This window comes from Talpa occidentalis, unplaced genomic scaffold (genome assembly GCF_014898055.3).
Source record: "Talpa occidentalis isolate TD23 unplaced genomic scaffold, MPIMG_talOcc4v2.1 talOcc4.13, whole genome shotgun sequence".
Taxonomy (NCBI): Eukaryota; Metazoa; Chordata; class Mammalia; order Eulipotyphla; family Talpidae; genus Talpa; species Talpa occidentalis.
In genome coordinates, this window is record NW_023601322.1 from 54,011,768 (window position 1) to 54,039,659 (window position 27,892).

Below are 27,892 nucleotides of genomic sequence, written 5' to 3' on the forward strand. Positions count from 1 at the left end.
AGAAGAACAGTGGAGGTTTCACAGTGGGTTCCATTGAAGGACCATATGGAGTTTGATGGCCTCCAGGCAAGAGATGATCCTGATGAGGGCATTGAGGATGCAGGTCCCAAGCAAGAGAAAAATGAAGAAAAAAGTTTCATTTTTAATTTTTTAAAGATTTATTATTTATGCATACCAGAGCTGGGGTACAGGCCAGAGGTGCAGGGGTGGGGGTGGTGAGAGGCTTCACCAGAGACAAAGTGGGGAACAGAACAGCCAGATTGACGGGAAGTACACTGCTGACTGGAGCAGCGGGCAAGTCAGGGGAGGTCTGCTGCGCCTTGTGGGTAGCTCCCTGGCCTACCGGGGGTGGAACTCATGCTGCAGAGGCTGCGGATGGCTTCATAGGTTGTGTCTTACCCCCTTGCACCACCAGGGAGGCCCTGAAAAAAAAGTTTTAGTAAGGGAATGAAAAAGGGGAACAGCCAGGGCAGGAATTGGGTTTTTTAAGGATTTAAGAGTAAGGAGGGCACAGACTCATGAGTAAGCCCTGAACTCCAGGTGTTACATAACCACTGAGACTAGGGACTTCATGGAGCATTGTTGGACTTTGGCTTGAGGGTTATTGTGGTTCCATCAGGAAGACAGGAGTTTTCTTTAATTGCACCCTGAGAGGGGTGGCAAAAATACCTCATCCTGGAACTGTAGTGTCCTAAATGCCTGGAGGTGCTGTGGCAGCATCAGTGAGAATTAGGGCTTCCGTATTATTTCTATATTGGGTAGCAGCATCTGGGAGAGCCAATAGTGGCTGCCGAGGCTGTTAATTTGGAATTTAGTTACCAGGTCCTGTCTTAATAGAGGAAGCTAGGAAAGCAAGACTAAAAACCTATAAACATGTGGCCTCCTAGCGAGCAAGGAAGCCATGCTGTGCAGTGTCCTGGCTCAGGCTGGCCATCAGTACTAGTGAGGGGGACAATGACCAGTAGGTCAGTCCAAGGAATTGGAGCAGCAAGGCAGAGTAAGTAGCCCCTTATTTACCAAAACGGCGATCTTTTTGTCTGCCATTTCTAGGGTCATTCAAGGCTTATCCATAGAAACAGTAAACAGAGGAGACTGGCTCACCTCTGGGCTTCTTCAGAGAAGGTCTCCTGCAGCAGGTTCTTCACAGTCAGAGCCAACTGGCAGTCAAGTCTGTCCTCCCAACCTGGCCTGTGGGTTGGGCTGGCCCCTCTCTCTCTGGAGAGTAGAACAGTCTTTCTTTCAGTGCCCTGTGCAATGGCACTGAGGGCATAACCCTGGGGGCAGTTTACTTCTCCTGAGGTGTCCCAGTTGCTGGCAGTAGAAACAAACTGGCAGCCCATTAAGAGGTTGAGGCCCTGGTTGCCCTGGGGCGCATGGGGCCTTGGGTGAGTCTGAGGTGGCAGGGCACTGACAATGGCAACTGCCATATACTGCCATATACTGGGCTCTTCTCTTTTCTTTCTCTCTCTCTTTTTTAGTCTAGTGAGTCCCCTCCATGTCACTGTACCTTGAAGGCCATGTCCAAAAGGGTTAAAAGGATCTTAGGTCCTTGGTTTAGTCTCTGGAGCCTGCACCTTATGTCAGAGCAAGGCAGGCTAAGGAAGGAGACCGCTAAAATGCTTGTCCTTTTCTGGGTCTAGATTAGTGTACCTTTTTATAGCCTCAGCAAATTTAACCTGAAATGATGGGAAATTTTTGGGCTTTTCAGTATAACTTTTCTGGCTTATTAGGTTTAAGAAGTCTTATGTATTTTAGAATAATCTCATTAGTTTACATTTATGTTGAACAGGTGTAACAATCCTATGAGAATACTTCCCATGAGGTATCAATATACCCAAATTGACTCAGTTGTTTGTTTTTCACAATGAAAAACAATTTTATCTTTTTTTTTTTAAGATTTTATTTATTCATGCATACAAGAACTGGGGTACAGGTCAAATGTGTGGGAGGGTAAGAGGTTTCACCAGAGACAGAGCGGGGAACAGAACAGGCAGACTGAAATACACTGCTGAGGGGAGCAGCAGGTGAGACAGGAGAGGTCTGCCACCCCAGGTGGGTATCTCATCTGCCGGCTGGGATCAAACCCACACTACAGAGGCTGCTGACAGCTTCACAGCGCTGTGCTCTACCACCTGAGCCACCAGGGAGGCCCTTATCAGGTGTCTTAAGAGTCCTCTTAAGACAAAATCTTTACTATTTCAGAATGAAATTGTCATAGAACAAACTTACAGATCTTAAAAAAACAATTACACAGAGTAACAAGGATTTTTTTTTTAAAGATTTATTTTTTATTTATGCAAGAACCAGGGTACAGGCCAGATGTGCGGGAGGGTGAGAAGATTCACCAGAGACAAAGCAGGGAACAGAACAGGCAGACTGAGGAAATACACTGCTGAGGGGAGCAGCGGGTGAGACAGGAGAGGTCTGCTCGCCATGTGGGTTGTTCTGAGGCCGGCGGGGATTGAACCGGCACTGCAGAGGCTGCAGACAGCTTCACAGCACTGTGCTCAACCACCTGTGCCACCAGGGAGGCCTGTAACAAGGATTTTTAAGAGTAAATCTATTTCTTTGACAAGGCTCAGCAATGCTGACATGATAAGGGTTTTTTTCATGTAACCTGAGGATAAAAGAGCACGAGGATTTTTAGATTACCTGAATAGTCTTTAATTTGTTACAAGAAACAAGTGAAGGGCCTCCCCTGGTGGCACAGGCAGTTAAGCGCTGTGCTGTGAAGCTGTCAGCAGCCTCTGCAGCACTGGTTCAATCCCAGTCAACCGGCAAGGGTCCCACATGGCCCAGCAGACCTCTTCTATCTTGCCCGCTGCTCCCCTCAGCAGTGTATTTCATCAGTCTGCCTGTTCTGTTCTCCTTTCTGTCTCTGGTGAATCCTCTCACCCTTCCATGCATCTGGTCTATACCCTGGTTCTTGTATAAAATAAATAAATAAATAAATCTTTAAAAAAAAAACCACAGACTAGTGAAGCAGTTTTAGAATACCTTAATTTTTATATATAAAAAGGACTAAAGATTGGTGTTACATAGGTGCACTCCTGATATTTATGTTAACTAAAATATTTTATAGTAAATCATTTGAGCACACACATGTTTTTTTACTAAAATCCCTCTCTCAGGCCTTCATCACTTTCTTTTGCTTTCTTACTTTTTAATACCATTTCACTTTAAAGATACCCATCTTACTTTAAATTATTTTAAGGACCTTTAGAATATCCATTTTCAATACATTCCTACTTCTTTTTAAAGATCTACTTCTTTTTAAACACACACATATATTCCGGAGTTTTGTACCTGTAACCCATATATATATATATATATATATATATATATATATATATGCTTGAAAAATCAAAGTTATCTGGATAAATATAATAAAAACAAATAACTGTGAAGATAAATCAGGCATGGACTCTGTTCGGAGGAGAGTGTGGTCACAGGAATGTGCTGAGAATGGAAAGGCTCTTTGATTTGTTTTAGTTTATGTTTGACACATCCATTTAGGCAAGTTTTTAATATCCTTTTTTATATCAAGGAGGTTTCCAGAAATATAGAAGCATAGAACAAAAAAGTATCCAAATTTAACCCTTAGTTAAAACCTAAGGGTCTAAGACCACAACAATTTTAAAGTCAAGCAGTCTGTACTTTCTTGGATAAGAAAACATTTTGAGTTTGTATCTCCAAGTAATTATTCTTTGGCTTTATATTGTTTCTGCTCTGTCTCACTGAGACCAAGCACATTTTTAAGACAAAAGACATTTGTTGTTTCAGGAACCATGTATGGGAAATGTAACATGGTGGTGCCTAGGAAAATGGAAGGTTCCAGGTTTCCTGTCCAGGGAGTGTGGAGCTGAGTAGGTGGAGAAGAAGCTGGAGAGGAGACCGAGGAAGGAAGGAAGCAAGATGGAGCCAGAAGGAGACCTGGAGGATGCACATGCAGCAGAGAGACATGTGGAGAAACTGCGCTTGCCTTTGGGTCGTGGATAAGGTGACACAGATGTGGGTGAGAGACCTGTGGGGAGGTGACGATGGCGGTTTTTGTCTTGATTTTGATTTTGCTCTTTTCCTCACAGACTTGTCTGGTTGATTCTGATCCTTCTCTGAGGGTCCCCACCAGAAGGTGCTTTAGACTTTTGGCAGGCTTTAGGGCCTTCCTCTGGGCCAATCCCGTTTGGGTGGACTTTTACCCATGAAGGGAAGGGTAAACCAATCACACGTTTGGGTGCTTGATTTAGAAACTATATTCTTTGTCTTTTCTGTATTTTTTCCCTAATCGTGTTAAAGTTCCTTCCCATTAAGTGTTTTCTATGTTTTGTGTTGATGGGGCAGATGGCAGAACCTATTTAGGACAGGTAGGTTTGGGGGTTCTGGGTGTCTCTCTCCCTGCCCTGTATCAGAAGGACAGGAGAAGAGGTAGATTAAGTAGATTAAGATTTTATTTTACAATTTGTCTGTTTTTAAACTCTTTTAAAAAAGAAGATTTATTTATGCATACAAGAACTGGGGTATAGGCCAGAGATGTGGGGGATGAGAGGATTCACCAGAGACAGAGTGGGGAACAGAACAGGCAGACTGACTGAAATACACTGCTGAGAGAAGTAACAGGTGAGTCAGGAGAGGGCTGCTGCTCCATGTGGGTATCTTCCTGGCTGGGGATCAAACTTGTGCTGCAGTGGCTGCAGTAAACCTCACAGGTCGCCTTTAACCCAATGTGCCACCAGGGAAGCCCTGTTTTTAGACTCTTATCAGAAATCTGAGGTTTGTAATTTAGCTCAAAGAAAGTTGTGTTTGTATTTTATAGTTTTTACCATATTAATTAGTCTTAATAAGAAACTAAACTTTTACAGGCCCAATAAGCAATTTAGAAGTTTTTACTCAACCAAGAAGCACCTTATATAGCTTGTTAGCAAGTCCCAAGTAACTCAGTTTTTACCTTAAACAATCTAGACCTCAAGATTAGGAAAACACAGGGAAATAGAATTTTTTCCCAAAGAATGAACCAAAACAGTATCTCAAGGTGGACAAAGGGAGAGTCCAGTTTAGCTGGAGAGGAGTGTTACAGCTCAGGATGCTGGGCTAGATGTTTTGTGCTGGGGCCAGGCAGTGTTTAAAGAAACACTAAGTTCTCTTTTTTTAGAGCCTGGGCCAAATTGGGCTCGTTTTTAAGAATGCGGCTCAAGGGCATGTCCCATAGAATTGAGATAGAGCATTTTATGATTTCTGCAGTACTGAAAGAAAAGTACCCACAAGAATGGCAGAGAGATGAAGCAGGGGCATCCCTGCAGCTAAGTTAGAGGCCCTCCCGTAAGACCAGGACCATGTACCGTGGCCTCTTGACTGGCTATGTCGAGACTCAAGTCTAAGTGACTTACTAAGTAAGAGAAACAACAGGTGCAGTCCGAGAAGACTGCACCTGAAAAGTGGTCTGAACTCTAGGATGCAGGAGAGAGGTGCACCCTTTTTCAAGACAGATGAGGAAGCTCCCATCCACAACAGGAAGGCGGGTGTCCAACACCAACCTCTATCTACAGGAGGGGTTCCTCCTCTTAACCTTGAGCTCCAGCTGTGAGTGATGAACAGTCTCCTCGCTCACGAGGGTCTATTGGACTTAATCACTCCCTTATCAGCGTGACCTGAACACAATGTATGGGGGACTATCTGCCTCCCACTGAGCAGAAGGTGAAGGGGTTCCAGACTTTGTGGGACCCTACTGTTGTGCCCACGTCGACCAGTGCAGCCCCCAAGGACACAGACAACCGATGCAAGGGCACAAAGGAGTTTAATACGGGCTCGAGACCGGGCCCTCGACACGCACCGATGCAACGGCAGAGGTCGAGAGCCCCGAACAGAGGAAGCTGGGACATCTTATAGGGTCGCGAGTGGCGGGAACTTTGAAAGAAGTTGGCAATTATTCATTGGCTACTACAAAGGCACTTTGGGCGCGCGCGGTTACAGTTTCAAACTGATTGGACGGTTAGAGATGCTGTCCCATTTATGGACAGGACTGCCCTCATTGGTGGCTGGGGTGGTCTGCTTTTTCGTCACCAAGTGGAGTGAGGGTTGTGACTGCTGAAACTATCTCCGGAATGCGGCAGGACAAGGACTAACATATCAAGGTGGAGGATATACAAAATGGCGAAACCTCAGCTAAGCTTGGTTCCACATTTCCCCATTTTTTTTTTTTTTTTTTTGAAAAAAAAACGGCTAGTCAGTTAAGAAAATAACACAGCTACCAAGCCTTTTATCAGTTAGTCAGTCTCAGAATTATGGTTACGTTTAGTCACATTATGTGTCATTTTGTTGTTCATTCACAGGGTTATAGGTCCAGCAAAAGTTCTCAGCCACAAATGACAATTACTCTGCTTAAACAAGAGATGTTTCTTTAGTTGTTTTTATCCCTGAAGCCTTCCTAAACTCCTTAGAGGTCCTCTTTTGTACTGTTCCTGAAACTTGCTTAATCACCCTAACTCGCCCTATGTCTCATTCCTCCCTTTTTGGGAATGGAGCCCCTAACTGCAGTCAGGGAAAAGGGGCGTCGTTCTGATCAGTAACTGCTTCCTGCTGAAAGTGGGCGATGAGGGGAAACAGTCAGGGCTCCACTCCTATGTATTGGGAGGGGTCCTGTTTTAGGGGTTGTTGGGGAGAGTTATATTGGCGTAAGGGGGCATATTGGGAGCGCAGCACCATTAACTGGACCGTGTTTACCCGTTGTTTAATAAAGGCCACGAGTCGATTAATGACACAGGGCCCGATAGACAGAATTAAGAAGAGGGTAACGACTGGGCCCAGAAGAGGCAAGAGATAGGGCAGCCATCCTCCTAAGCCTTCCCAAAGAAATGCATTGTTGTCTTCTAGCTTTTTTCTCCGGTGTTCTAGTTCCTCTTGTAATTGCTTAATTTTATTTCTAACTATTCCTGACTTGTTAGCATAGAAGCAACATTCTTCCCGCAGGTAGAGACAGATGCCTCCTTCCTTTGCTGTGAGAAGATCTAGCCCGCGGCGGTTTTGCAGGACCACCGCGGCCAAAGAGTCTAACTGAGACTGTAACTCTAAGGTTGTATCTGCTAGCCGCCCAATGTCCCCCACCAGCTGAGCTGAAATTTTTTGGTAAAGGTTAACAGAGGTCCCAATTCCAGCAACTCCGGTCCCCACTCCGGCTGCCACCCCCAGGCCGAGCAGTAGTGGGGTAATTATGGCCCGCTTATGTCCGGCAGGCACAGACTGGATGAGCTGTATGGGAAGGCTTTGGTTGCCTGGGACCACTCCCACATCGGGCATGAGATATGTTAAAATGCACAAGCCCGACCAGTTAGCAGGGAGTACGGGGTAGGCTGTGGTGCCACAGAAGAAAATAGTGCCCAGTGCCGGCGGGCACATAGAGGCAGAGCCATTAAAACTGGGCGCCTTAGTTGCACTGACTACTGAACTGCAGAGTACCTTATTTACTTGACCCACTCTTAAGGTCCCATTGTGACTAAGGCATGGCATCTGAGCAACTGTTGGGGAGAGCTTGACATTATTGATGGGCAAGGTCTGGTTACACGTATGGGTTGGGCCCTTTAGGTTCGTCCAATTAATCCAGTTGTACACAGCAGGGATCGCTGTGTAACGGGGGGGTCCTTCTCTTAGACATAACCAGCAATCGCTGGCCAGGGTTGGGTTGGTCTTGTTTAAAAATTGTAGGGCTGAGTCTAACATGGCCTGTACTGTCTTTTCCAATTTAAGGGAACCCACCGGGCCTGGGATGTGTATCGGCTTGAACCACCGATCCTGTGTTTGGGCAACTTGTTCAAAAACCCTCTGAACTTCCTGCTTTCGTGCGTGGTCTTGCACACCCCCACCATCTGTCATCCCCCAGTGGGTTTGCAGAGTCCAACAAAAGGGTTTTCCTGCTTTGACAGGGCATACATATCCCGCGTTATTTCCTAAGGATATACCAGTCCAGAAAGTTCGATTGGACTCTGTGCACTGATAAACAGTAGACCTTTCATAGCACTGTGAATGAACAAAGGTATAGGCTGAAAAACTCCCCCCCTCTTTACAGTGATTGCAACTTTCATTTTTAGGCGGCATTTGATTTAAACGCTTCCAACAGACCACCCTCCCCACTGTACCTGGACATCCATGGGTGGTGCCCTTAATCAGGGTCGCCACAAACAAAGGAACTCCCTTAAGGCTGCAAGCACGCTTACTAACATAGCACTTGCTCTGAATATGACCGAATATGCCTTCGGTGATGCACCGTCGGCAGGGATCCCAGTCAGCCCCGACAAGGAGAAAACAAAGGAAGGACAGTAGGTAGCCAACATTACAGTTTGGTGTCATTTTTCACGGCGTGGGCAGTGGTCTGGGAGCGATGGGTTGTAGCCGGGAGCGCCTGAAGAGTCAGCTTGAGTGGATTGGTGGGATGCTTCCGGGCTCGCCACTGCAGCTGGGAGTCGTCAGTTGGTGCCGTCTTGACGTGTGAGTGATGAACCCAGGCCGCGATGCCGTCCACTTTGAGTGCGGTGGGTGTGGTCAGGAGGACGATGTAGGGACCCTTCCACCGGGGCTGGAGGCCACGACCGTCGGTCTTGTGTCGGCGGACAAGGACAAGATCTCCAGGCTGAAATTTGTGGGCTGTCTGAGAAGGTCCTCCCCCTTCATAGAGCGCTCTGAGGCGGGGCCAGACCTCCTGGTGAGCCTGCTGTACAGCCCACACAGAAAGAAAAAGTTCACAATCAGAAGGCAAATCACAAGCTAACTGCGCACCGTGCGGTGTGGTTGGGGGGGCGGTTCCATAGATAATCTCGAACGGAGACAGACCCAGACGATAAGGGGAATTGCGAGCCCGGAAGAGGGCATAGGGAAGGAGAGTCACCCAGTCCCCGCCAGACTCTAAAGTTAATTTAGTTAAAGTTTCTTTTAAAGTTCTGTTCATTCTCTCCACCTGCCCTGAACTCTGGGGCCGATAGGCACAATGGAGCTTCCACTCTGCTCCCAGGGCAGAAGCCACAGATTTCGATACCTGAGAGACAAAGGCTGGTCCATTGTCTGACCCAATGGTCACTGGAAACCCAAATCTAGGAAAAATGTTTTCCAACAGGATTTTGGCTACCACTCGAGCTGACTCACCTCTTGTCGGGAACGCCTCCGGCCATCCGGAAAACGTGTCCACCAGGACCAGCAGGTATCGATAGCCAAATTTACCTGGTCTTACCTCGGTGAAGTCTATTTCCCAATGGACCCCCGGGCGCGTTCCTCGCGGCCTCATTCCTGGTTCACCGGTTGTCTTGGTGGCGTTTACCATGGCACACGACTGGCAGGATGCCACTACTTGTCGCACGGTACAGGTTGCGTCCCGGACATGGAGGTTCCATTGCCTGATTAGAGTTAGAATTTTTCTCTCTCCCAAATGCGTGGCTCGGTGCAAGCGCTGAATGAGATCAGTGGCCAAGTGTGCTGGCAAGATGGCCTTAGTTTCTTGGGTGTACCACCAGTGTCCCAAAGAAAAAGCACCCGGTAGAGACTGTATGTAGTCAAAGTCCATAGCACTATACTCTGGGTCTTCCGGCAGCTGCGGGTCCCCTGGGTCTGGGAGTTTTACTGTCAGGGCATCTACCGGCATTAGGGCAGCTTGGCGTGCTGCCTCATCCGCCCGCTTATTACCTTGAGTTGGAGTCGAGGAGTCCTTTTGATGACCTGGATGATGTACTATAGCCAGCTTACGTGGTAGCCACAGCGCTGCCAGGAGATCCATAATTTCTTGAGCGTTTTTAATGCCTTTGCCGTCGGAGGTTAAGAGCCCGCGCTCTCGATATATGGCCCCGTGTACGTGGGCCGTGGCAAATGCATATCTGCTGTCAGTATACACAGTTAAATTTTTCCCTCGAGCCAAGGTGAGAGCTTTGGTTAGGGCAATTAGTTCAGCCTTTTGAGCGGACGTCCCGGATGGCAAAGGCTCAGCCCATATGACTTCCTGCATGGACACCACTGCCGCCCCTGCCGCTCTTCGGCCCTCGTGGATAAAACTGCTCCCATCCGTAAACCAAACCAGTCCTTCCGGCAGAGGGTTATCTCGCAGATCAGGGCGTAACCCTTGGACCTGGGCCAAGATATCAACACAGTCTAGATGGGCCTCCAGGTCAGGGGCAGGTAGGAGGGAGGCGGGGTTTAGCCCCGTGGGTGGCGAAAAATTGACCCTTTCTGGGTTGAGCAATAGGCTTTGGTAATGCGTGATTCGGGCATTACTCATCCACCTCTCTGGCGGCTGCCTGAGGACTCCTTCCACCGCATGGGGGGTGGTTATGGAAGTAACTTGTCCCAGAGACAGTTTTTGGGAGTCCTTGAAAAGGAGGGCAGCCGCTGCCACCATGCGTAAGCACGGTGGCCAGCCGGACGCCACCGGGTCTAACTTTTTAGACAGATAAGCCACAGGACGCCTCCAGGGGCCCAAGGACTGAGTGAGTACCCCTTTAGCTATGCCCTTTGCCTCATCTACGAACAAATGGAAAGGCTTTGTAATGTCCGGAAGACCCAGGGCTGGTGCAGACAGTAAAGCCCTCTTTAAGGACTCAAAAGACTGCTGCATCTGGGGAGTCCACTGAAAAGTTACTTTTTCCCGGGTAGCCTCATACAAGGGTTGGGCCAGGTCTGCGAATCCAGGTATCCATAGCCGGCAAAACCCAGCAGATCCCAGGAACTCACGTACCTCCCTTTTGGTGGTGGGTGTCGGCAACTGTAAGACAGTAGCTTTTCTGGCTTCCGTCAGCCACCTATAACCGTTTTTGAGGCGGTAGCCCAGATAGATTACCTCGGGCAGGCAAATTTGTGCCTTTTTTGCGGAGACGCGGTATCCCATCTGGCCCAGTTCCGTCAGTAATTCGGCTGTTCCTGTTCGGCAGGCATGCTCACTTTCCGCTGCAAGTAACAGATCATCAACATACTGGAGCAAAGTTAGTTCGGGAAATCGGCTGCGGAATTTTCTTAAATCCTCATGAAGGGCCTCGTCAAAAAGGGTGGGAGAGTTTTTAAACCCTTGAGGCAACCTTGTCCAAGTTAATTGTCCACTGATGCCCCGTTCCGCATCCTGCCATTCAAAGGCAAACATTTCCTGGCTTTGGGGTGCTAGTGGTAGACTAAAGAAGGCATCTTTTAAGTCCAATACTGTGTACCACACATGAGTAGGTGGCAAGGCACTCAGCAAGGTATAAGGGTTTGGGACTGTGGGGTGGATATCTATGACCCGTTTATTTACTTCTCTGAGGTTCTGTACCGGCCTGAAGTCTTGCGAGTGTGGTTTTCGCACCGGTAACAAAGGGGTGTTCCATGACGAATGGCATGTTTTAAGGATACCACTGTCCAATAGCCTCCGAATATGAGGCGTTATTCCTGTCTTGGCTTCTGCAGGCATAGGGTACTGTTTTACCCGAATGGGTTCAGCCCCAGGCTTTAGCTGGACTATAATGGGTGGTCTGTGGGACGCCAGGCCAACGCCCCCGGTTTCTGCCCAAACATTCGAGAAAGATTCCATCCACCACCCAGAAAGGGGTGGGTGATCTGGCGCCACCAAAAGGCGGTACTCATCTTGAAGGGAAATCGTGAGGACGTGTAGGGGAGAGCCCTTAAAGTCCTTGATTTCGACACCTTCCTGTCCAAATGAGATTTGCGCTCCTACCTTGGTTAAAAGGTCTCTTCCAATTAATGGGTACGGGCATTCAGGAATTACAACGAAGGTGTGCGAGACCTGACCTTTTCCCAGGTCTACAGATCTTTTCGTGGTCCAGGGATACTGCTTGCATCCCGTAGCCCCTTGCACCCACGAAGTTTTACCGGAAAGTTTACCCAAGGGTTCCGTGAGGACTGAATGCTGTGCCCCCGTGTCCACAAGGAAATTAACGGGTCTCCCCTCCACTTTTAAGGTTAGCCGGGGCTCGGGGAGGGTCGAGCCCTGACGGTCCTAGTCACTGTCATCTCTTGTGCCCCCGAGCACCAGGACAGGAGTGTCAGAAACGGCGGGGTTGTTTGAGGTTATTTCCCGTTTCTTTGGGCAATGTTTGGCCCAGTGTCCTTTTTGAGTGCAGTATGCACATTGATCACGCTGTAGGGTCCTGCCTGTCCCTGTGGAGCTGGGGCGGCGGGAGGGGTGTAGCTTACCCAGGTCGTCCTTTTGAGTGACGGCGAACAGGATTCTGGCCATATCCCGAGTGTGGCGTGCGTTTTCAGCCGCCCTTACCTTCCGTTCTTCCTGGCGGATGCGGTCTTCTCTTTGCTCAGGAGTTTCACGGCGATTGTACACCTTTTCTGCCACCTCCATAAGATCTCGAATAGATTTTTCTCCCAGCCTATCTATTCTTTGTAGTTTTTGTTTAATGTCAGGAGCCGCCTGGTTAACAAAGGCCATTACCACCGCGGCCCTGTTCTTCGTTGCCTCCGGATCCATAGGAGTATATTGCCGAAAAGCTTCCATGAGGCGTTCTAGAAAAGCCGCGGGGGTCTCCTCCCTTCCCTGCTGCACATCCCCTACCTTGGCCAAATTGGTGGGCTTGCGGGCTGCTGCACGCAACCCTGCCATTAGAGTCTGGCGGTACACCCGGAGTCTCTCCTTACCTTCAGCCTGGTTAAAATCCCAGTCAGGTCGGGTCAAGGGAAACACTAAATCTATGCGGGCCGCGTTTGTGGTGGGTGTGCCATCTTCTCCAGGGACTAATTTCCTGGCGGCCGTCAGTATACGATCTCGCTCCTCAGTGGTGAAGAGGACCTGCAAGAGCTGTTGGCAATCATCCCAGGTGGGCTGATGAGTAAATAGAACAGTGTCTAGGAGATTAACAAGGTCTTTAGGGTTGTCAGAGAAACGTGCATTTTGTGCTCTCCAGTTGTAGAGGTCACTGGTCGCAAACGGCCAGTAGTGCATGGGCTGGTTGCCCTGCTCATTAGGCAATCCTGCCACACGCAGGGGCAGGACGGTGGAATCCGGGGAATTCGCCTTCACTGAGCGGGTGCCTGCCGCCGGACCCTGCCCACGAGCCCCGCCCGCCTCTGGGGGAGGGTGGTCAGCCGACCGCAGGAGTTGGGGAGGGTTACTACAAGGGTTATGATAGGGTGGTGGAAATAGAAGTTCCTCCGGGGTAGAGTCTTGGAAAACCGCAGGTGCCGACGGGGTGTTGGGGTGGGACCCAAGCAGTTTAGCCGGCAGTACGGGTTGTGCCTGTAACGACAAAAATGGCTTTAACCAAGCAGGGGGGTTCTGGACTAGATCTTGCCAGACTAAGATATACGGGAGTTGGTCAGGATGTCCGAATTTTCTTTCACTGGTGATGATTTCCTTTACGCGACGGACAATCTGTAAATCAAAAGTTCCCTCCGGGGGCCAACCAACTCCGAACTTCGGCCACTCTGAGGAACAAAAGGTGATTAGAGGGGATTTTTTTATTTTTACACTGAGGTCCGACCCTCTGGACCTGACATCTTTAAAATGCTGTAAAACAACGGATAGAGGGGTAGATGGTGATTGACCCATGATGACAAATGCTAGAAGTACAGTGGCTGTCGTCACAAGAAACAGGCCAAAGACTGATATTTCAAAAGGCCCCCAAAAGGGGTATCTGCTTCCCCGCAAAGGGTGTGGCCTTCCTAACATGTGGTCCGGGGACGTCTCCCGCGGTCCACGCCGGCGGCTTTCAAGTGCGTCCACTTAAGCCTGACCCGGCTATTGAACAGATTTTCAGGTTTGCAAACAATTACAGCTTTTACAGGTACAAAGTACAAAAGATACAGGTACTAAGTACAAAACAGCTTCTACAGGTACAAAGTACAAAAGATACAGGTACTAAGTACAAAACAGCTTCTACAGGTACAAAGTACAAAAGATACAGGTACTAAGTACAACTACAGGTCTGCAGACTTGAAGCTTACCTGGGCGAGTGTTGGAACTCACCTGCGCGCTTTAGAACTCCTTTCGGTTGCTCGGCAGTTGGGGTCTGCACTCGTCGATCCCGGACGAGCCCCCAAAATGTTGTGCCCACGTCGACCAGTGCAGCCCCCAAGGACACAGACAACCGATGCAAGGGCACAAAGGAGTTTAATACGGGCTCGAGACCGGGCCCTCGACACGCACCGATGCAACGGCAGAGGTCGAGAGCCCCGAACAGAGGAAGCTGGGACATCTTATAGGGTCGCGAGTGGCGGGAACTTTGAAAGAAGTTGGCAATTATTCATTGGCTACTACAAAGGCACTTTGGGCGCGCGCGGTTACAGTTTCAAACTGATTGGACGGTTAGAGATGCTGTCCCATTTATGGACAGGACTGCCCTCATTGGTGGCTGGGGTGGTCTGCTTTTTCGTCACCAAGTGGAGTGAGGGTTGTGACTGCTGAAACTATCTCCGGAATGCGGCAGGACAAGGACTAACATATCAAGGTGGAGGATATACAAAATGGCGAAACCTCAGCTAAGCTTGGTTCCACACCTACCAGTGACCCTGACCCTGTCGTTCTGCAAAGGGCAGCCATTCCAAGAATCTAGCAAGCTTATAGTAGCCACTCTCCTCATCTGACGAAAGAGACCCTGAACATACCTGAAAAGTAGAGACTCAACACAAGCTACAGACTAGGTCCTGGGACCTAATTTCCAATGATGCCCATTTACCAGACAACAAAAGTGATTTTCAGAGTCATAGCCCTTAAACCAGCAGGAGCACAGGGCCTGATATTTACTTGCTTAAACTCCCTTTGGGAAACTGCCATGAGACACATTTACTATACCAAAGGTGTAATCAATGAGCAGGACCTAGAATTTGAGGCAAACCTGTACATACATCCCTGATGTAATAGGAAACTCAGCTTCTGTCTGTGTCTACTGGCAGGGTCATAGCAGACACCAGGAGAAAGGCTCCCGGGGGTGTCCCAAGAATTTTATAAGAACATTTTTACCTTATGACTTAAAAGTTATCTTACTAGAAAATGAAAAAAGTTTGCCCTATAGGGGAGGGCCAAGAAGGTAAAAGTCCCTTTTTAGATAATCAGGCCTCCATGACTCTCGCCTGGTGCCGGCCTAGCAGAACGCCTTGTCTTGCACCACTGGATCTCCTGGATGTCCAGGGGCCCCAGGGCATGCCCATGTTCATGGACACCTGGCCCAGGCAGCAGGGGCACCTGTGGAAGTGTGGGCAGCTGTGCCGAGAGGCCAGGGATAAAGGGCAGAGTCACGCTGAGGCAAGATGACAGCTATGAGCGACCTCTCTGGGGTGAGACAACATGAGACGGACTCCAGAGACAGGACACAGAGAAACACTGGGAGAGGAAGATGGCCCGTCCGTGATGCAGCATTAAAGGCCTGTGTACATCTACTAAAGCCTCCAAAATTATCTTTTTCTTGGTGAGAACCAACAATGAACTTACTGGCCTGGGCTGGTTGCAAAACACTGACTCAGTCAGAGCAGCCTTAGGAAACATGCTCGGTTTTATTTACTGTGGTGTCAGGATGGGATCCTGGGACAGAACAAGGAAAAACTAATGACACACAAATGAAGCATGGAGTTTATGAATAACAAATCAATATTGCCTCACTAGCTGTGCAGTAAGGTAGTGATATAAGGTGTTAACAACAGGGGAAATTTGTGTGGGAACGTCAGGAACTCTGTGCCAATTTTACAAGTTTTCCATAAATTGCAAACAATCCGAAAATGATAACGTTTATTGAAAAGAATAACCCTAATGAACGTGGACTGTTCTAGATCCTATGAAAACAACTGTTGAGGTTTCTTAAAACAATAAAAATAATATACCATATAATCCAGCAATTCCACGCTTTTGGTATGATCCAGGGAACACAAAAACACATCCTAGGGGTGAAAAGTTTAGAGTTGATTCCCTGGGGAAGGAGCTTCAACCCTGGAGTCAGCAGAGAAACAAGAGACTCTGGGTCAAGATCTCATCCCAGGACACTGAGGAGACCTGGTATGTTTGTGGGGCCCCCCTGGTCCTGGGACCCAGCTGTTATGGACTGGAGACCTGCTCCTCCCTAAAACAAAATCTATGGTTATTAGTGGAGAGGGATCATCACGTCAACATGTATTTGAGGAAACAGGTCAGACACAACCTGAAGCTGTATGTGGCTCCCCATCCTGTGCACAGCCCTGTCCCTCTGGGAGCTCTAGGAGAACCTGGGGAGACCTAAGGGTTCTCGCCCTCTGCCCTCAGCTCCGTGGCCACACCGGGCTGCGGCGCTGTCCTAGTCTGGCAGCCAGGGAAGAGGGTGGGTGTGTGTGCCTCAGGCTGAGAGGGTGAGCTGGGGCTGAGCATCACTGGGGGAGGGGGTGAGATGGCCTGTGAGCAGCCCTGGCACCAGGCTGGGGTGGGGGGAGTGGAGGAGAGGAGAGGAGGCTCTGGAGCTGCCCCGTGTCTGAGGCGCCATCTTCTCTCCCCACAGCCTCTCTCTGCAGCCCCTTGATGACCACACCCTGGAGACCGCAAAGCAGATGCTTTTCCCTTCGGCTCCCTGTGCCTTTCCTGAGGGCTATTTTAATTTTTTTAACTGAAGCAACACTGATTAGGGGAATAATTTCACATCTCTTCGGATCTGTGTTACCAAAGCAGGTAATTTTCTCTTCCACTCCCTGTCCCTTTGCTGAGGGCTGTTTTTCAAATCGCAGTCACGGTGATTTACAATTCATGTAGGGAACAGGCTCCCATCTCTTCAGAGGTAGTGACCACACCACCCCCTACCCCCCAGCACCCAGAGTCCCTCCCCAGATCCACTGTGCCCCCCACACTCTCTCTCCCCCTCCCTCCTGGACAGAGAGGCAGGGACCTGCTGTCTGGGTCCCTCAGGCCTCGCTCCTGCCACCTCCTGCAATGACAGTAAAGGTTTGTGGTTCTACTTTCTATTTCCTTGGCATATCCTTTCACCCTTTCACTTTTAACCTGTATTTGTTTGTATAGAAAGTCTTTCTAGCACGCATAGAATACAAATCTCCTTGATATTATCCAATCTGGGAATCACAGGGTTTTGATTGAGATTTAGTTATTTTTTTTTTCAGTATAATAACAACTTTATTGAAGACGGGCGGTGGGAGCTTGGTCCAGTTGGAAGCTGCTCTGGCCGCAGGTTTGGGCACCGGGGGCTCTACTCGGTGGTGCTTGGTCCTGGGAGCGGGGGCGGGAAGAAGCCCCGAAGGAACAGCGCGCCCCCGGCACCTGGATCACTAGGAGGCTGAGGCCTGCAGTGAAGGTCCCTGAGCCCAACCGCATCGCGCGCCCTCCTGGCCGGGTCTGGACTCAGCCCAGACCCAAACCTCTCAGGTCACTAAGCTGCGCGCCCAGGGGGCCGCCTCTCAGAGTGCCCCGCAGTGCCTTATTTATTTATTTGTTATTATTATTTTATTTTATATATTTTTTACATCATTTTTCATTGTTGCACAATGTATGCATTTCAATCTTGGTTATATTCCCACCCCACTTATTTGGACCCTAATCCCTCCTCCCATTCCTCCCCCCAACCCACTCCCCCCGTGTCTCTGGTTTATAGTTGCTTGTTGATTTTGATTTTTACTATATTATAATTAGTCTTTTTCCTGCTTCCTTATTTAGATTTTCTAAATTCCTGCTATGAGTGAGACCATCCGGCATTTGATATGGTTAGATTTGAGTCTGTCCTTTTGATGTTTATTTTTTCATTGTCTCACATCTTTTTCATTCCATTTCATCATTTTCTACCTTTCTTTGATTCAAGCAAATATTTTTCTGTGAAATTAATTCTTCATGTGCTTTAGATATATTTATTTCAGTACTTTTTATTGTTGTAAATACTTAAATCTATCTTTCATTTTTCAAAATCTACTTAATTGAACTACATTCCATAACATATAGGAAATTTACAGCACTAGAGTTTTATTTAACCACCTTGATGTTATTAATGTAATATATATATTAAACCAAAATAAACATAAGCCAAATAAAAGTATAAAACAAAAAATGTAAATAGTCATATCTGTTCAATAAGTTAAGACAAGCATCAAAAAAAAGAGTATTCTGCGTGTCTCTGTTGCTAGTTATTGCTCTAATGTGTGAATTATCATCTACTGTCACTTCCCGAGGCCTGGAAGAAATCCTTTAACATTCCTTGGGAATGAACTCCTAGCAATGAATTATCTTTTTAATTAACTCTAGTGTATTTACTTTGTCTTCTTTCTCCCTGCTTTTATTTCTTAAGATCTTTACATGAAACAAAATTTACCAATTTTAGATGGACAGTTAGGTAAATATAAATAATAGAATAAATAGACAGATAAATAAATATTCTAAATAAATAGAATCCTGGAACTACCATAGAGCACAGACAGCACAGCCCCCTCATCCTAAAATGTCTCCTGCACCTTTATATTTGTTTTTTTTAATTTATTTATTTATATATTTTACATTGATCTTCATTTTTATACAATGTTTGATTTCTGCTCTTAGGTGTTGTCTCCATGAAAGTGCCTCCACCAGGACACCCTGGAACATCACCACAGACTCTGCTGCTCTTCCCTCCCATTTTGATCCCTTTCCCTCCCTCTCCCCAGATGAATGTCTCCAATGTATAGTTTGCTGCTACTTTTGTCTTTTTCCCCCAATCCCTTGTATGGTTTCCTTATGTTTCTCCTCTAAGTGAAACCACCCAATATTTTTCCTTTTCCTTCTGACTTATTTCACTGAGCATAATCCCTTCCAGCTCCATCTACTGTAAATGGCATCTTTATCTTTTTTGATTGTTAAGTAGTATTCCCTTGCGTTTATACAGCACATCTTCTTGATCCAGACATCTGGTCTTGGGCATTCAGTTTGTTTCCATATTTTATCCCTTGTCAATAGCTACACCTTTATATTTAATCCTCTCTCCATACCCCAGCCAGGCAACCGTGTCTCCTTTCTATCTGTACTCTGTAGTTTCTCACTCTATTAGATTTTATCATCATGAGGGAGTTCTCTATTTCTGCCAATGAATTCTATTATGAAATCTTTTATGGCTGATTTTAATAGAACCACTCCAATCTCCTTGTGATGTCTATCTTCATAGCTTATCTTTTTTCCATCAATTTACCTTCAATGTGTCTTTATATTGAAACTTCATCTCTTGTAAGCAATATATAGTTCATTTCTACAGTACTGTAAGTTTAAGCTTAATCCTCTTATCACTTGTGTGAGGCAAACAACCAAGACTATATTAGTCCCATTTTACAGGTGAGAGTGGCAACATTCCCATATTTAGCATGACACAGATCTAGGACCCAAGCCCAGGGCTTCCACACTCATAACTTCTTTCTCTCAGACTTCTTTTGTTGTTGTCTAAGATTTATTTATTTATGGGCCTCCGTGGTGGTGCAAGGGGTTAAGACATGACCTATGAAGCTGTCCACAGCCTCTGCAGCACAAGTTCAATCCCCGGCCAGGGAGCTACCCACATGGCACAGCAGACCTCTCCTGACTCGACTGCTGCTCCCCTCAGCAGTTTATTTCAGTTAATCTGCCTGTTCTGTACCCTACTCTGTCTCTGGTGCATCCTCTCACCCTCCACACCTCTGGCCTCTGCCCCAGTGGTGGTTCCAGCTTGGGGCCTCACATTATGCAATCACAATGTTACACTGAAGAAAAGGCTTGGTGGACATGGAAGGATCTATATAGAGGCTCATGCACGTGGCTGCTGGAAAAAAGCTTCAGTTCCTCCCCATGTGAGCATCTCCTTATCTAAGTGCCCACACAACGCGGCAAATGTCTTCCCCTCAGAGAGGAGCAGGAGAGATCAAGCAGGAGATTCTGATGCCTTTTGAGCCTCACTGTGAATTGGTGCAGGCACCCCAGCCTCCTCCATGAGCAGGGAGCCAGCAAATCCAGGGACTCGCAGGAGGGGAGTCTTGACCTCTTGAGTGTATTAAAAAAAAAAACTGTGGACATTTGAAAAACTTCTACTGTCCATCATCTGGCCACTAAATATTTATATCCTTTTGTCAAAGAAAGAAAATCATGTCAATACCTTGTAGAGAGTAGTCAGGCTTTACTCAAACAAGCACCATGGAGAAAGCAGATTTAATTCTAAATACATGAAAGATATAAGATTTAGCACATCTGGACTCTTTTATTTTTCTGGGGGTTCCTTTTTTTCCCCACTGAAGTTGGACATTTTCCAGAACCAGGCGAAATCTGCCCCTGCGGTGTGCAAAGCTGGGCCCCTGCTCTGTTGCTTCAGTATCCACTTGCTGCATTTTCATGCTGGGTCTTGAAGGGTTTGACTTGTCTCCATGTGATTCAATGGTCAACCAAGGTTTTGGAGAGTGTCTACCCAGATGTTGGCATTCACTCACTTGTTGGTTACCTTGTACCTGGTGTATCCAAATGCTGCCACCAAATCTGATGTTTGATTACTCAAGTCAGTAAGATTTTTGTTGGCTCTCTGAGCTTGTGTGGATTGGGGAAGTCATCAGTCATAGGTGCAGACTCACAGATTGCACCAGGATGAGTCTGTCACTCAAGGGTAGAACACCCTCTAAGTTCTTTCTGGTTTTCCGACATTTTCTCTTGAGTGTCCCACACCTCAGCACAGTTCAGTCATCAGCCATGGATTTGACAGAGTTTGTATTCAGATTTGGGCTCTTACCTCTCCATCTGTTGTTAAAATACATGTTAATCAAACTATTTGGACATGCCATATTTTAAGGATATACCTAAAACCCATGTAGAAAAATCCATGATTTCCACATGAGGGTAATTTTATTATACATTATATTTTATTATACTATTTTATTATACAACAAAGTATTGGGGGCAAATACTGAAAGCTAAGAACATTCTAGATATGCACCGTCAATATGGTAGCTACTAGCCACATATGGGCATTTTAATTTTAAATGATATATAGTAAAGTATGCAACATCTCAGCTCATGAGCCACATTTCAAGTGTTCAATAGAGGATGCCGGGGACCAGCCTCAGCAAAATGTCATGTCAGGGGTTCCTGAAAGGATGAGATGGCCTAGGTGACATGTTAGGGGCTAAAGGGAAGGGGATTAGGTAGTGAGGAGACACTGACACTGGATGAGGTGCAAGTATCTTCTGCCGAGAGACTCAGCGGGTCTTTATTTATTCATTTTTAGTAATCAAAAAAGTTACATCATCATGTGCAAAGCAGAAACAATTAGTGTATTATATTCCCATGGACTCCTGGCTCCTACGGGTCTCAGCTAGATGGTAGCCTTCAAGGTTAATAGATAAAAAACTAAACCTAACAGTAAAACTTATTATTTCAGCTAGACAATTACCTAAGACAGTTGATAGCCACCAGTACACCCCTATCAGCTAAAGCCTAAGCATCAAAAGACTCTTCTATTCACATGGCCTTCAGCCGGAGAGCAGCTGCTACTCAGCTATCAGAACTTTTTCTACCTACAAACTTCTTAACACAGTTAACTTTATTTAAAAATTTATCTAAGAAACTTCTAAATAAAAAGGAACGTCTAAAAAAGCAAAAGAAGGATTTACTATAATAGTTGTGCTGGTTTGCTTGTCAGATACATGCAATAAATTGTCTCCCATTGTCAAGTGGGCCAAATTGTTTAATAACTAATTTCTAAACAGATAATTTTCCGTGCCATTTATTTGCAGTATACTGATGCATATAATTTATTGCCTAATGTACTTTTTGAGAAATTTTGTCTCTCTTTATGACCAAGAACAAAAATGAAGGAATGTTAGATCTTCAGCCCCATGGTGTGAGGCACAAAGAAGCTTCAGCCCCATGGTGTGAGGCTCTTCAGCTTCGGGTGAGGCCCTTTGACTTAGCTGCTTGCCAGTGTCTTATCTGGCTGGGGCATCAAGGCCCCCTGCAGAAATTTTTATTTTTATCTCTTAACAATTTTAGCCTAGTCCGGGCTGGAAATTTGGGTTGGATTTTGGAATGGTCTCATAATTGGGAGCCGATGCCTTTGCAAAGAGGTCAGTATTGGCTCTAGAATTAACTTTTGGCTTTTGAAAATCAATTTTATCATCCGAAGAATCCTGATCACTTTCTCCAATACTGCCGGCCAGTTTCTCTTTTACTTTTGCATTTCTCACTTTGCCTCCAGCCTGGCTAAAGTGATCTATTTTTTCAGGCAATAGTTTTGTTAATACCGAGCTGTTAGCCAAGGACTCTTTGATGTCCTCTAAGGATAAAGAAATACCAGGTGCAGGCAGCGGTAATTCTCTGAATTTTTTAATTATTTTTCTAATTCAGACCCTTGATCTAGCATATCCTGTAGCAGCCCCCACAGTGAAAAGGCATCTATGGGGACCTTTTCAGGTCCATGGAGAGTATAACAGGTTGTTATTTCCTCTCTCACTCTGGCCCAAGTTCTTACATCCAGAGTACCGTCCCTTGGAAACCAAGGACAACACATTTCAACAAAATTTAGGAAACTAGCCAATTGCGCATGAGAGGTCTTAAGTCCTCTCTTAAGAAGTAAACTTAATTATATCAATAGAGTCCTCTTTCCCTAGACTCAATATGGCCCAATGGCTTCTCAACGATAAGACACCCACTCACCTTATCACGTACTAAGACATCCACTAGCCTTATTACGGTTCTGAACTACTGCTCCCCCAACCCTGCTTTCTCTACAGAGGAGTATGCTCCCTACCCTATGGAGCAGAACCTAGCCTTCCCCGCACGGGAAAGAAATCTTACCTTTCAAGTCCCTGCTTTGGACACCACTTGCCAGGGACCAGCCTCCGGCAAAATGTCGTGTCAGGGGTTCCTGAAAGGATGAGACGGCCTAGGCGACACGTTAGGGGCTGAAGGGAAGGGGATTAAGGAGACACTGATACTGGATGGGGTGCAAGTATATTCTGCCGAGAGACTCAGCAGGTCTTTATTCATTTTTAGCAAGCAGAAAAAATACATCGTTATGTGCAAAGCAGAAACTATTAATGTATTTTATTCCCATGGACTACTGGCTCCTACGGGTCTCAACCAGACGGTAGCCTTTAAGGTTAATAGATAAAAAACGAAACCTAACACTAAAACTTATTATTTCAGCTAGACAATTACCTAAGACAGTGGACAGCCGCCAGTACACCCCTATCAGCTAAAGTCTAAGCATCAATAGACTCTTCTATTCATATGGCCTTCAGCTGGAGACCAGATGCTACTCAGCTATCAGAACTTTTTCTACCTACAAACTCCTTAACGCAGTTAACTTCATTTAAAAACTTTCCTAAGAATCCTCTTTTTTTTTTTTTTTTATAGAGGCATGTTTTATTTATTTATTTGTTTGTTTGTTTTGTTTATACATGCACTGGGTACAGTCAGAAGCGCAGGAGGGTGAGAGAATTCATCAGAGCCAGAGCGGGGAGCAGAGCAGGCAGAAGGACCGAAGCACACTGCTGAGGGGAGCAGCGGGCGGCAGGAGAGGTCTGCGCGCCATGTGGGACCCTCCTCAGGTGGCCGGGGAGCAGCTGGGGATCGAACCGGTGCCGCAGAGGTCACCGGCAGCTTCGCAACCCATTGCTCAACCGCTGCGCCACCAGGGAGGCCCAGAAACCTCTTAAAAAAAAGAAAACTTCTAAAAAAGCAAAAGAAGGATTTACTATGATTGTTGTGCTGGATTGCTTGTCAGATATATACAATAAATTGTCTCCCATTGTCAAGTGGGCCGAATTGTTTAGTAACTAATTTCTAAACAGATAATTTTCTGTGCCGTTTATTTGCAGTATACTGATGCATATAATTTATTGCCTAATGTACTTTTTGGGAAGTTTTGTCTCTCTTTATGACCAAGAACAAAAAATAAAGGGATGTTAGATCTTCAGCCCCACTGTGTGAGGTCCTTTGACTTGCCAGTGTATTGTCTGGCTGGGGCAACAAGTCTTCCTGCATTGATCCCAGTGTAATCAACACTGTATCTATTTAACATGTAGTTAGTTGAAAGGTTTGGCGCGGTAAAGAAAAGGAGAGTCAGGCTAAATTTCTCTAAGGAAGGGAAAATTTATTGCGCCCTGGGCGGACCTCAGGGAGCCAAGGTGGGGGTCTGTGAAGCCGCGCAGGTTGTCAGGGGGAAGAAGGCTTATATAGGGTGAGGAGAGGTCATGTGGGAGACTGGGTTTGTAGGACACGGAAAGGATTTGTAGGGCGGGGGAGGTTCATTATCTGAATCCTCTAGGCAGGCTTCCACATTCCTGTTCCCAGGTGGGCTTCCTGGTGGGTTTTAGCATTCAGGCCTCCTGCATGGACCTTTCATACCAGCCATTTGTTGACAGGAAAAAGGGCGAAGTTTCTTTCTTTGGCTATTTTCTGCTGGAATGGGGTGAAGACCAAGGGGGTGGCTCAGGCCTGGTTATGAGGGTCTTCTGCAGGGCTGCGAGAATATGGGTGGAGAAGGAGTTGGTTAAAGGTGGTAGGACACATTTCCCGAATGCGAGCCTGTGTGAATTTTAGGAGGCAAGGAGCGAAAAGAAAAAACAAGGTTATTATTAATATTGGCCCCAAGAGTGGGAGGAGCCATGACACTATAGGATTTTGAAACCATGTCAGCGGAGAGTTGGAGCCCCCGTTTTCCCTTTCCACATCTTTGTGTAGTTTCATTAAGACTTTTACATTTTGTTCTACAATCCCTGACTCACTGATATAGTAACAACATTCTTCCCTGAGAAACAGGCAGGTGCCCCCCCATCAGATGTTAACAGGTCCAGAGCCCGCCGGTTTTGGAGAGCGGCCTGTGCCAGGGAGGGGAGCTATCTTTGTGATGATGCTAAAGACACAGAGGCTTTTTCTAAGGAGGTATCTATCCTTTAACCGAAATGTTAGAAGTGCAGGAATGAAAGCCCACAAGGGCGTCAGTTTGCTACCAGGGGCAGCTGTGATTGGAGTCCCATAGGGGGACTGAGAGTTGGGGAGTCTGGCAAGAAGCATTCCGTTATCTTGGTCATAGTGGTGTTGAGATTAATTGGAGCTGCCGCCAGTAGAGGCCTCTGAAGGGAAGCACAGAGGAAACAAGAGGAGGTATTAGTCCCAAAAGAGTTATTTAGGAAGGTTATAACATTTTGGATTATAGAACCCAGGTTGAGGGTGTCTCAGTCTTTTCTGATGATGTTAGCTGATTTTGTAGGACTTGCTCTGAATGGAGGATGTCCTGGGAGATGTACTGTGGCATTTTGTGTCGGGACATATTCCCTTGAAATGGGACAATGTTGCCACTGGGTAGGAATGCCAGCCAGTGTACCCTGTGGCTTGGACTCCCTGTACCCAATGTTGGTCTCAAGGATCTGAAATAGCATAATTAACTTGATTCGTATTGAAATCCATATTATGATGGACCAGAGAGAACATTCGGCCTTTGTCTGGAAGGTGCACTGTACATGACGGGTAAGGGCACCCCCCATATTCTTGGTAGTTATTTTTGCAGTGATTTAAGGTTTGATGGTAAAAGAAACAAAACAAGGTGTTCATAGGGTTAGTAATCAACGAAAGAGTTAGGATGAGAGTGATGGGTGCTATGCATCCGGCCTGTGGGCACTCCGAAGTACCCTCCAAGTAGGTATTCTCAGTGGATCCTGAGACAAAGGTCTCCGTAACTTTGAATTTCCACACACAGACTCTGCGCTAGGGGAGATTTTGACAAGAAATGCGCATCCTAGTAGGACCCAGGTTACGACATGCATACTGTTTGTCTTCGGGGGCACGTTTGACCCGAGAGAGATGGTGCCAGGAGGGGTGTCCCAGAAGTGTTAACTGCTGTAGGTGAGGGGAGAATGACTGTGTGTGGACTGGTCCATGGAGGCTGCAGTGGCTTTGGCTGAAGTGATTGGAGCAGGACTTGGTCTCCCGGATGCAGTGGTGGTGACGGTCAGTTGAGAAGGTCGAGATTCAAGGCAGGACTGACTAAGTACCAGTCTGAGTGATCCCAAAGCAGCTGCGGAGCTCTAATGAGAGTTTAGTCAGGTAATCCTTGATTAGCCCATTGGTGCGCTCCACTTTCCCTGAGGATTGTGGGTGGTGGGGAATGTGAAGCTTCCAGGTGATACCCAGAGCCACGGAGACCTGCTGAGTAATCTTTGAGATAAAAGCTGGACCATTGTGAGATTGGAGAGAGGTGGGGAGGCCAAAGCGTGGGATAATGTGGTTAAGAAGGGCCTCGGTTACCACCTGAGCCATTTCTCTAGCTGCAGGAAGACCTAGACCCAACCTCTCACTGTATCAACCATTGTTAGCAGATATTTAACCTTTTTGTGAGTAGGGAGGTGAGTAAAATCAACCTGCCAATCCTGTCGTGGTAAGTGTCCACGCAGCTGGTGAGCTGCAAGGTTGCTAAAAGCTTAAGTATAAGTTTAGCGTTCATGATGGGTGACCCCTTGGTGGAGAGGAACCCTCTTTCCTGCAAAATCGCAGCATGACTGTGAGCCATAAGGAAGGCATATTTTGAACCCGTATAGATGTTGACTTTCTTATGGTTGCTGAGGGTAAGGGTCCTGGTTAAATGCTATGAGTTCTGCCTTTTGGAAGGTGGTTTCTCTGGGCAGCTTTCCTGCCTCAAGTACCTGATCGACGGTAACAATGGCCTAGGCAGCCCTCCCTGACCTCGCGCATTTACGCAAGAGCCACCAGTCTACACACACAGTAGGCATCTGACAAAGGGGAGTCAGTTAAACCCAGTCTGGAGGTTTGCATTTTTTTCCCCCAGGATTTCAGGACATGAATGGGTGACGGAAGGGGGGCCAGAGACAGGTAGAAGAGTGGCTGGGTTGAGAGAATTAGACTGAATAAGACTCGCCAGAGGGTTTTTGATAAAGGGCACATGGAAGTCCTGTGAGCGGGCAGGGGTGAGAGTGGAGAGCGGGTGGGGAGACAGGAGGGCCTGAAGGTGGCGCGAGGAATGTGCTTGGACAGGTCTTCCCAGAGTAAGTTTGAGGGGTTCCCGGGTGAGTAGAGCTGCCGCCACCAGGGCTCTAAGCAGGGTTGCCAGCCCCTGACGGTGGGATCCATCTGCTTGGAGAGATAAGCGACAGGACGCAGGGCTGGGCCCAGAGGCCGGGAAAGGCCGCCTGCCGCCATACCCGACGTTCGTCTGTGCACAGGAGGAAAGGCTTTTCTGGATGAGGAAGGCCAAGGGCAAGTGCCCTAAGGAGGATATGTGTGAGTAAAAGGAAGGCCCTGCGGACCTCCCCGGGGGATTGGAGACGTCCTTTGGGCGAGGCTTTTGCTGTGTCGTACAGTGGCTTGGCTAGGGAAGCAAAATTAGGGATCCAAGATGGAAGAATCCGACTGAACCTAGGAAGGAAAGAATTTGTTCTGCCGATTCAGGGGAGGGAAGATCCCAGATGGCCTGTGTGCGGTCCACCGTCAGCTGTTTGGAGGAAGGAGTTGGTTGAAGACCCAGATAGACGGCTGTGGGAACTGAAAGTTGGGCTTTGGATGGGGAGACACGGTTTCCTTTGGAGCACAGGAAGGTGAGGAGTTGTGCAGTGTGTTGCTGAGAACGTGGCGGAAAAGGTCTGCAGAGGAGGAGGCCAGCAACATCCTGGAGGAGAGTGCTGGGTGGTGTATTACATGAGGAGAGATCACTAGCTCATGCCTGACCAAACAAGTGAGGGCTGTCCCGGAACCCCTGAGGCAGGACTGTCCAGGCCAGTTGCTGGGAGGTGTGTGTGTCCGGATCTTCCCAAGTAAAAGCAAATAGAAAATAACATTGAGGATCCAGAGGGATGGTAAAAAAAGGGCACTTTTGAGGTCAAGTACAGAGAAGCGTGTGGTAGAAGATGGTACATGAGATAGAAGGGTGTAGGGGTTGGCACTATGGGATGGATAGGCACCACCACCTCGTTAATGAGGTGAAGGTCTCCCACTGGGCAGTAAGAACCATCAGGCTTTTTTAACGGGGAGGATGGGAGTATTACAGGG

The 27,892-nt window shown here is 47.2% G+C and overlaps 1 protein-coding gene across 1 annotated transcript; it reads right to left on the reverse strand.

Moving 5' to 3' along the window:
* Positions 1-5,864: 5,864 nt before the first annotated feature.
* LOC119242832 (uncharacterized) lies at positions 5,865-12,307 on the reverse strand. Its single transcript, XM_054693964.1, has 2 exons — positions 12,227-12,307; positions 5,865-11,950 (listed from the first exon to the last, which is right to left on the reverse strand). The coding sequence occupies exons 1-2, from the start codon at positions 12,305-12,307 to the stop codon at positions 8,321-8,323; spliced, it is 3,711 nt and encodes a 1,236-aa protein (XP_054549939.1). The 3' UTR covers positions 5,865-8,320.
* Between the last annotated feature and the right edge of the window lie 15,585 nt (positions 12,308-27,892).